Source organism: Cucurbita pepo, chromosome 18 (assembly GCF_057944985.1).
Source record: "Cucurbita pepo subsp. pepo isolate OVF chromosome 18, ASM5794498v1, whole genome shotgun sequence".
Taxonomy (NCBI): Eukaryota; Viridiplantae; Streptophyta; class Magnoliopsida; order Cucurbitales; family Cucurbitaceae; genus Cucurbita; species Cucurbita pepo.
The window spans coordinates 11254858-11264232 of NC_141815.1; the positions used below are offsets into that span (position 1 = coordinate 11254858).

Sequence of the window (9375 nt, forward strand, 5' to 3'; positions counted from 1 at the left end):
TTTCAATTATTCAAGACTTTCTGCTACTATAATTGGTTCTATCCTTGGGCATCATGCAGTGGAGAAGACATGAGCCCAAAAGAAGGCATAGCTTGAGAGAAATAGGAAGATTTCATTCAAGGAATCAACATCATAAGCTTAAGTTAGAAGGGAAGATTTTATTACACTCCCCGTTACTGTTTGTATTCATATTTTTAACTTTATATAATCTAAGCTAACTCTTCAGGATTCATCCTCTCAACATCTTTGGCCGACTAACACTACTATCTAACACTCGGGCGCTTTCGATGTTTCCCGTTCCATAGGGTCCTTAAACTTAGCTTTCTTACTTAGCTCTTCAAAAGAGTCGACAACGTTTTGCAGCCTTGCAACAAATTCAATCAACAGGGAAGTAAACGTAGCTAACGACAATGCGCTCGCATTTTCGTATGTTTTCGATTCTTCTTCGTGGATTACTCCATTCGGTTTGTTTGAAACCTGTGCTGGCCATGACCCCAGTTTCTTGAACATTTTGTTCGTGGGGGGAAATGCAGCAGCTTGTACAGAGTTGATGTCTGATGGCATAGGGTCATTCCAAGTTTTAGGGACTGGGAAGGCCCTTAGATCAAGCACAGCTTCACTGAGGGACCTGTATTCATGAAACCTTGTTTCCTCATCGTCCAAGTTCAGCAATTCTTGGGACCGTCCTACGTCGTCGTCGTCGTGATGATTGCCAATTTCCCAGCTCTCTGAATTCACCAGAAGATAGGATTTTGCATCGATCTTCTTTTGCAGCTCTTCTGCAGCATCATGTACTTCAGAGAGTATGGTTGCTGAATCTAATGTCTCCATCTTCTTTAACTTGTTTCCAAGCTCATGCAAGACTTTAGCGCCTTCGTAGCTTACCCTCCGGAGCTCGTTTCCGAATACATGTCGTCTTTCAGCTGGAGCCTGCACATCCAATACCAATGGAGGGCAAAATAAAACTATAGCACACAACTATTGTTAATACAAACAAATGAAACTTCTGAAAAACAGAACTTTTCAATAACAAATTTGATAACTTCCCAAATGAACTTTTCAATAACAGTACCTGTATTTCTGATAGAATACATCCATGCAATCCCATGATAGCAAAGGCACAATGCCTCAGTGCACCAGCTACTTCAACATAGTTTTTCCATGGATATTTAAGCATTTTGTACCGACCGTGTGGCGGTTCCCAGATTGCAAATCCCATCTGTATTTGTGTTTGTTCTTATTTTTCTTGAATGTGAAGTAAAAAAAAACCAGCATAATGTCCATGAAACTCACCAGAGACTCCTCTTGACTCATAGATTCCATAGCTGACCTGTAGCCTTTGTACAAAGGATCATCAGAGGCTTGGTAGGTAAGGATTTTCGAAGGTATTCGCTCGTACTCGACACAATTAAGGTAGCTATCAACACATCCTAAATGAAGGGAAAGTAGCTAAGCAGAAACATTCGCAAGAGATTTGATATCATAAGTAAATTTTAGTAATGCAAGCAGCTAACCAACCTTCTAAGGATGCTGCAACGCCTGCAAAGTTTTTCACTACAAGATTGTGTAGATCCTCGCCAGCCCAAATGGGGTAAATGCATATGTTTACAACCAAACACACTCCAGCGCCAAGCGCAATGAGCAAGAATCTTGTGATGGCTGTATGGATAAAATCTCTAGTCCTATATCCCGACACCATTATGAAACAATACGTTAACAAGAAGACCCGAAATCCATATTCATAAGGCTTCATTGTGGGATATAGCTTAGCATAAGTAGCAAAGAATCCTGCAAACATCATAAAGCCACCAAATGAGAGATTGAAGCATAAAGTATACTCATGATATTGTCCACTTTCAGCATAAGCTCTCGTAGATTTACTTTTGGTTTCCCCAAAAGTCCTTGTACCAATGGAGATGTATTCCTTACTTACAAACCTGTGAAATTCTACACTGGTTGGAGAAGAGAACGAAACATTTTTTATAAGGGTGTGGAAATCTTCCTTAGCAGACCGTTTTAAAATTCTTGAGGGGAAGCCTGAAAGGTAAAGCCTAAAGAGGACAATATCTGCTAGGGGTGGGTCTGAGCCGTTACAGATTGTATCAGAGCCAGATATCGGGCGATGTGTCAACGAGGAGGTTGTTCCCCCAAAGGGGAGTAGACACAAGGCGATGTGCCAGTAACAATGCTGGGCCCCGAAGGAGGTGGATTTGGTGGGGGTCCCACAACACCGAGCGATGTGTCAGCGAGGAGGTTGTTCCCCCGAAGGGGGTCGACACGAGGCGATGTACCAGTAAGGATGCTAGGCCCCGAAGGGAGGTGGTTTTGGTGGGGTCCCACAACACCGAGCGATGTGCTAGCGAGGAGGCTGTTCCCCCAAAGGGGTAGACACGAGGTGGTGTGCCAGTGTAAGGATGCTGGGCCCCGAAGGGGTGGATTTGGTGGAGGTCCCACATCGATTGAAGAAAGGAACGAGTGCCAACGAGGACATTGGGCCCTGATGGGAGGTCAATTGTGAGATCCCACAATCCCACGTTAGGTTGGGGAGGAAAACAAAACACCCTTGATAAGGACGTGGAAACCATTCCCTAACGACCTTTCCCTAGGGGTGGGTCTGGCCATTACAAAACCCATGCTCTAGTGGACGTAGGAGTTCTCTCCCAATAATCATGATATCAATTATTAGAAAAACAGACCTATGATGAAGATACTGATAGCAACCACAAGCTCTTCCCACTCTCCAGCAAGAACTGATAATCCAGCCATTCCCAACGCAAGACCTGCAGCTGAAAGCGTGCCCAATCCACGGTTCAATCCTTTGCTTAGCGTTGCTCCTGCAGACAGAATCGTCATTTTGTTCCAATAAGCAAACAGATTGTGGCCGAAGGGCGCAAAGAATTACGTTTAGAGTACTCAACACAGCATCAAATTCAGAGCAGGAGATAGAACAAGAGGGAATAAATCAATTAATTTAAACTAAAACTAAGAACGCCAACGACATAAATCATTCAAACAAAATTCAGAGTACCAATGCTAAATTCAAAGACAACGACGACAGTAAGAATGGCCCAGACGGAGTAGCGGCTGAGCTCCTCAACGGGCTGCTTGAAGAAGATCAACAAAGAAATAAGCGTGAGAGCAAGAGCCATCTTGGCAGAGAAAACAATCTTCCTCGGGTCGGACACGCCCATCTGCCAAGACTTGTAAAGAACATCCTGAACGGAGCTCCATAGATTAGAGATTCTATACGGAACGGAACGAAAGGAGGAGCAAAAGGAAGGATTGTCCTGGAGAGTTCCATAGATTAGGTCAGGGAATTCCTTGGCCGAAAGAAGCCGCTCCCTCTTCTCGGCGAAGCTCTGCTTGAACGAACCATATTTGGCGACCTTCATTGAAAACCAAAGCTTTTGAAACGTCACAGAAATGAGAACTCAAATAGCAGAGTAAAGGTGGAAAGCGGTGATTCCCAGAAAAAGGGCTAGAAAGAGAGGACAAAAAAAATAAATAAAAAAAATAAAAAAAAAAAATTCTATAGTCGTGGGGTGCGTCAGACAAGCGCTCATGTTTTTGCTTTCAGCTTCACCAAAATGCCCCATTCGAGTTAATATTCCTCACTTATAAACCAATAATCATTCTCGAATTAGTATTCCTCACTTATAAACCATTAGCCTACCGCTTCCATCCTCTAACAGGTTCAACAGCTCCAAATTATTCTTTTAATTTTAAAAATACTTTACACGTTCGGAATTTTGTATTACCATAATTTTCTTGACATATTATAAAATTTTTAAAATTAATTTATCTATAAAGTTAGAATTAAATATTTTTACATAGACACAAAATTGAATAAAAAATTCTAAACCGTCGTAATTATTATTATAGATTTAGTTTTATAATTTCGAAACTATCTTAATATCAAATTTTAATTTTATATTTAATAGGTTTGAAAATTTTAATTTTTTAAAATGAATGGATGTATTAAATACAAATTTAAATATTTTGAATATAATAGATCATGATTTTTAAAAAAATAATTACTAATGTAGGTAGTTTTGAATATTAAATAATGGCAAGTGTGTGTGGTCAAATGACGTGTCTCTATTTTCTTTTTAAAATTATATTTTATATTTAATAAATTCATAAATTTTAATTTTTTTTAATCTAATATCACGTTGATAATATGGCACTCTCTCACAAGTATTGAGGGAGGGAAGAACAAGGAGTGTGTGGAATGGCACACAGGCTGCATGGTTCAACTCACTTAAACAGTGTCCATCCCTCTATTTCTATAGAGTCAAAATCTGTATTGTCTCTGCACCATGGCATCTCTTCCATATCTCCCATGCCTAACCTTGCTCTTTCTCCTGCACGTTACTTTACCGATTGCCGTTTCACAAGATCCGACTCTCTCGAGCCCCACCATAGCTCAATGCACCGCGAGTCTTCTTCCATTGGCATCGTGTGCGCCTTTCGTGCAAGGTATGGCATCGATGCCACCGATGACATGCTGTGGTAACCTGAAACAACTCTACACCAGTGTCCCCAGCTGCCTTTGCCTCTTGCTGAATGGCACTACCTTGAGTTCTTTCCCTATCAACACTACTAGAGCTACCCAGCTGCCTGATCTTTGCAGCCTTCAAGTTAACATCTCCACATGCTCAGGTATCACTATAATCCTGTCATCCTAAGGCCTGTTAAGTATCTCCTTCTACTTCGTTCTAACATTTATAACTCTCTGAATGGTCATTTGAAGCTCTCCTTGAGCCACCAAGTCCTCCCAGTTCTCATGTTTCTCCTAGAGTAAACACCAACACCACAATTACCAATGCTACGGTTCTAGGTATAGTTTTTGGTTCAGCTCTACTACAAGCACGACATGTTATACATTGTGACACTACTTTTATGGATTTCAGCTACTCCAGTGGGTCAACCAACGCCAAAACCTAGCATGGTGGGGTTAGGATTGGGCAGCATCAGTGCTAGTTTCAAGCCAAGGGCGGGAATTCAGCTCAAAGTAGTGATTGCTATGAAGACTTTTCTGTTTCTTCTAGTTCTTCATTGAAACCAATTATCTAAAATCTGTTTCAACATTATATGCTCTTCTTTATTAGATTCCCCGTAGGTTGTTTTGGTTCAATAACGTTGTTTCTCTTAGCAGCTGACAGAAAAATGGTTCCCTGTTTTCAGATAAGTCTTGTTCCTTTGTCTCCCTAAAACAGTCAGCCTAAGGAGAGAAATCTAAGTAAAAGGCCATAGCAGATAGACAGAATGAAGTAAATGAGAATGGCCTAAAAGAAGAACAATATGCTGACAAGAAAACTAAGACATGCAAAATCAAAATCTTTACTAGATTCAATAGAATAAGGTTTTCATAACATACCTAGAAAGCTTATGGCATTACAAATTGACACAGTATTCTTTGTTTCCTTTTCATTTCTTTAACTGGTTACGAGGATGATAATGGATTCAAGATGTGGGGTCTGTTTTTGATATCGAAATATCAAGATCATTCCAAACTAGGAGCCACCTCTGTTGGATTAGATTCAAAGACATCTGGGTTTGATGCCTCTGGTTCTTCTAATATCTCTTGAGTTTGAACTGATTCTTTGTATGCAGGCGTGTCCTTGAAATCAGTGGCTCCTTCGTTGTATGTAGTGACAGCAATCCCACATGCAATTACCTATTGTAATGATGAATGAATTAGTGAATCCATTTGCGAAAGGATAACAGAACATGAGCTATCTATTTTATCCTTTTCTAGAAAAACTACCCAAAAGAAAACATCTAATTGATGTTAGATCATGATTCTGTTCTTGTTATGTTGAAGAAAAGGCTGAGTTGCTGGTTAATTTAGTGTTTGGGCCTCGCTTATCTCAAATCTCATCTGTCAATTACAGAAGCAACTAGATTTCTGGAACTAAGTTATTAATCTGAATCTTTTGCTGAATGCTATCTAAGATTAGAACAGACAACAGAATCAATCAAATAATTATAGGACATGATTAAAGGTAGGGAATAATCGAACCGCGAAAGCGATGCCAAAGGCCCACAAGTACTCGAGGAAGAAGCCGAGGGGATCCCACTGCTGACCCTCCCAGAAATCAGGCTGGAGCCCAGGCAATTCTGGCAAATTCTCATCCACATCAAACGCTACACCGGCATTTTCAGCAATTTCGGCCATCCGATTTCGTTCATCTTCTTGTTGTTCTTCCTGTTCCTTGGTTGGCGTCGAGCTCCTCCGGTTCTTACTGTCGATTCGGCCAATTCGGAAGGAGGATTTCTTTGAATGAACGACATGGAGGGTGCGGGCTTCTTTAGACGGCGAAAAGAGCGCGTTGCGACGGAAAAGGAATTGGTTGGAAGGAGTTCTGGTGGAGGTTCTATAGAGAATTCCCCCGCCGGTGCCACAAGCGGCGCCGCCATTGGTTATGGTCAGAGCCATTTGAGTGGAGGAGAGTGAGCTCTGAACACCCAGAAAAATGGAGGAGGAGGATTGTGCGGATAAGGAGATAGAGAGGAATTTTTTTATAAAATAACATCATTTTTAATTTATATATTCTAGGATATTTGGGAGGCCAAAAGACTTTATTACCCCTTTTAAATAATTTCCTAAACTTATAAATCAGAAAAATCGAAAATGCATCATTTTTGGTTTCTGAACCAACCTGATTCATATTATTTATTAAAGAAATTACCAAATTAGTTCACTTTTATTCAAAATAAAATAAAATAAAAATAGAGAAGCTAATTTTTTTTATTAAAGAAAATTTTGACTAAATTGATTCGTTAAATTTGATTTGGTTCAATTCATCGAGCCAAATATTCAAAGACGAACATCGAAAATATTTGAAAAAATGGGAATATGGGATATGGTTTGCACATTATTTTCTGATATAGTTTGAAATATTTCAACTCATTTGGAACATTTGGTAGCAATCTAGTCATTCCAACTTGTGTTCTAATAATTAGTAATAAAAACGAAGCATTAACAAAATGGATCGAGTTTTATCAAAACACTCTGTCAAGGTATGTGATTCCGTCTTGCTGCATACTACAGTTGAAGAACAGTTGAAGAGGAGATCGAGCTAGCACCCAAATTTTGCTCTTTCTTTTTGTTAGCAGTGTGAAACATAGATGAATTCAAATTCTCTTTACTAGTTTGTTCCTCTGTTCTGAAAGAAATTCCACAAATTCCGTTTTCTTCTTGTCTGCTTTTTCAATTTCTCCGTCTCAAAAAAAATACAATTCGGTTGATAATTATAAACAAGGCATGGTCTCCGGTCGATACGCCAATTCCGTCGCCACGTCTGTATGATCGAACAATCCACCCAACACCACCACCTCTTCCTCCTGCTCTCGACTCCATTCCTTCTCACTCCTCAAATTCTCAAGCCAACAGTAATTCGGAACACTTTCATCCTCAAGCCCTAAAATTCCTTTCATACCGCCGCTACCTAAAAACTCCGCCGCGAAGTTAACGGCCTCGGTCTCCTCTTTCTCACCAGCCGGCGGAAGGCCTAATTCGACGTCCGACGCTTCCAGAAGGAATCCAAGTTCGGGCTGAACAGAAGGAACCGGCACCTGAATTTCCTTCTCGAAGCTTCTAATCACCGAGTCGAGATCTTGAATCTCCGACTCGCGATCTATGTAAGCATCGACGTCGTCGAGAATCTTCAGCAGGTCATCCTGAATTAAGTTTGCCTGAAACGAATCAAGGCCTGAAGAATCGATCGATTTTGCATCCGATGAAACGGAAGCAATCGGCGCATCATCCACATCCAAGTTAGCGGAATCAAGTCGGACGAACTTAGAGTTAGATCCGACAAAATTGAAGAGAGAATCATTGGATTCATCCCGTAGCCGCTTCCTGCTGTCAACACAGGCTTCCATTAGGAAGAAGAATGGCGCAGCGGAGAGTTAAAGGGAAAGAACTTTGGTTTGGGAATGGGAGAGGAAAACAGAGCTTGCGATCCCAATAGTTGCAGAGTTCGTGACGGAGAAATGGAGGGAAGTCGCGGGCATTAAATAGTGAGGAATTCGTATAATTCAAACGCACTTAGGCGCGTACAAATCCTTATCGCCTCGCTCCACGTCATTCTATATAAAAATAAATAAATTTAATTTTTGTTGTAGAAAAACTCTACTAAAAAAACTAAACCCCGTTTAAATAGAGTAAAAAGAAATTAAAAGAAAATAAATAAAATTAAAAAATAATTAAATTTAAACGGAGTATTTAAAGTCCGCTCCGAAATATGAGGTGGGCATGAAATTCACGACTTTTGAATCAATACCGGACCCACACATACGTATTTGCCACGTCATCCCACAAAAGAGTATCAGACGCGTGGCATCGGCAAGACGCCTTCGTTGGTCCTTTGTTGTCGTGGACACGTCTGCGGAAGACACGTACGCACTTACCACGTGATCGGATGTGTGAATCGTCAATTTTAGTACTTAAAATTTCCCCTCAAATCAGCGAGCTTCCACGTCAGTTCCAGATATTTTCATGAAAGGTTCAAAAAAATTAATTTAATTTAATTCAACCACTCATTCATTAAAATATTTCAATGATTTTCTAAAGAGTTTTCATTTACTAAATTTATTTATTAGTTTAAAAATTTTAAATCAATCTTAGCTTAACTTAATTGTTGTATTTTTGCTTATATAACGCTTATGGTTGTTATTTAATCAATTTTAAGTTTCATTAATTAATGTTATTAATTTATTTAAATAAAACACGTTCTTATTTTAAAAATAAAATAAAATAAATACTTTTATCGATATTACCATATTTAAAATATATTCATGATCTTTCGAAATTAACATTAAAAAGTTTGAAGATAATCTATAAAATGTCGATATAGGATTTTCGTCAAAGATAATAATAAAAATTTTAAAAATTTTGATACATTTAAAATACTATAAAAATTTTAATATATTTTTTGTTTTTTTGTTTTTTTAAAAGTATTTTAAAAATAAATGACAAAAAATTAAGAATATTTTAATTAATTTTTAAAAAATTTAATAACAAAGGGAGCTGGAATGAGTGGAAAATAGTACAATAAACGGAAGGAAACGACACAGTATAGGGGAAGGATGGGCCCACAGAAACATTAAGGCGTAGCAACATCACATGGGTGGGACCCAGTAAGGTATGTGGTGGGGTCCACTACACTCTCGTCCACTTGATCTTCTCGATTCGCGTGGGGCCCTTCCAATTCTCTACCGCCGGTTACACGCTACAAATACATCACCACAACTTTTCCTTTTCTTTTTCATTTTTCAAAATAATTAATTTTGAATAATTATGGTTGTGTTGTGACGTAATAATTTAGACGGTAACCAATTATTTTATTATCCACTTCCCACCCAACT

The 9375-nt window shown here is 39.2% G+C and overlaps 4 protein-coding genes across 4 annotated transcripts; 1 reads left to right on the forward strand and 3 right to left on the reverse strand.

Annotated features, from left to right (window-relative positions):
• Nucleotides 1-138: 138 nt before the first annotated feature.
• On the reverse strand, nucleotides 139-3470 carry LOC111779596 (aluminum-activated malate transporter 9). Its single transcript, XM_023659672.2, has 6 exons — nucleotides 3029-3470; nucleotides 2697-2834; nucleotides 1519-1788; nucleotides 1294-1430; nucleotides 1073-1219; nucleotides 139-930 (listed from the first exon to the last, which is right to left on the reverse strand). Exons 1-6 carry the CDS (start codon nucleotides 3390-3392, stop codon nucleotides 268-270), a joined length of 1719 nt encoding a protein of 572 aa, XP_023515440.2. The 5' UTR covers nucleotides 3393-3470; the 3' UTR covers nucleotides 139-267.
• A 605-nt stretch (nucleotides 3471-4075) lies between these two features.
• LOC111779545 (Bifunctional inhibitor/lipid-transfer protein/seed storage 2S albumin superfamily protein) lies at nucleotides 4076-5191 on the forward strand. Its single transcript, XM_023659605.2, has 3 exons — nucleotides 4076-4662; nucleotides 4754-4840; nucleotides 4914-5191. Exons 1-3 carry the CDS (start codon nucleotides 4320-4322, stop codon nucleotides 5060-5062), a joined length of 579 nt encoding a protein of 192 aa, XP_023515373.2. The 5' UTR covers nucleotides 4076-4319; the 3' UTR covers nucleotides 5063-5191.
• A 136-nt stretch (nucleotides 5192-5327) lies between these two features.
• LOC111779544 (AT-rich interactive domain protein) lies at nucleotides 5328-6523 on the reverse strand. Its single transcript, XM_023659603.2, has 2 exons — nucleotides 6026-6523; nucleotides 5328-5680 (listed from the first exon to the last, which is right to left on the reverse strand). Exons 1-2 carry the CDS (start codon nucleotides 6440-6442, stop codon nucleotides 5507-5509), a joined length of 591 nt encoding a protein of 196 aa, XP_023515371.1. The 5' UTR covers nucleotides 6443-6523; the 3' UTR covers nucleotides 5328-5506.
• A 462-nt stretch (nucleotides 6524-6985) lies between these two features.
• On the reverse strand, nucleotides 6986-8012 carry LOC111780554 (uncharacterized). Its single transcript, XM_023660981.2, has one exon. The coding sequence runs from the start codon at nucleotides 7888-7890 to the stop codon at nucleotides 7258-7260; it is 633 nt and encodes a 210-aa protein (XP_023516749.2). The 5' UTR covers nucleotides 7891-8012; the 3' UTR covers nucleotides 6986-7257.
• Nucleotides 8013-9375: the final 1363 nt, after the last annotated feature.

Excerpts from the sequence above, each read along its gene's own strand:
- LOC111779545 (XM_023659605.2), top strand. The coding sequence starts at position 4,320 with ATGGCATCTCTTCCATATCTCCCATGCCTAACCTTGCTCTTTCTCCTG. Across the intron at positions 4,663-4,753 it reads TAACATCTCCACATGCTCAG|CTCTCCTTGAGCCACCAAGT; the intron begins GTATCACTATAA and ends GGTCATTTGAAG. Across the intron at positions 4,841-4,913 it reads TACCAATGCTACGGTTCTAG|CTACTCCAGTGGGTCAACCA; the intron begins GTATAGTTTTTG and ends TATGGATTTCAG.
- LOC111779596 (XM_023659672.2), bottom strand. The coding sequence starts at position 3,392 with ATGAAGGTCGCCAAATATGGTTCGTTCAAGCAGAGCTTCGCCGAGAAG. Across the intron at positions 1,789-2,696 it reads TATCAGTATCTTCATCATAG|GATTCTTTGCTACTTATGCT; the intron begins GTCTGTTTTTCT and ends TGATGTTTGCAG. Across the intron at positions 1,220-1,293 it reads TGAGTCAAGAGGAGTCTCTG|ATGGGATTTGCAATCTGGGA; the intron begins GTGAGTTTCATG and ends ACACAAATACAG.
- LOC111780554 (XM_023660981.2), bottom strand. The coding sequence starts at position 7,890 with ATGGAAGCCTGTGTTGACAGCAGGAAGCGGCTACGGGATGAATCCAAT.
- LOC111779544 (XM_023659603.2), bottom strand. The coding sequence starts at position 6,442 with ATGGCTCTGACCATAACCAATGGCGGCGCCGCTTGTGGCACCGGCGGG. Across the intron at positions 5,681-6,025 it reads CCTTTGGCATCGCTTTCGCG|GTAATTGCATGTGGGATTGC; the intron begins GTTCGATTATTC and ends TCATTACAATAG.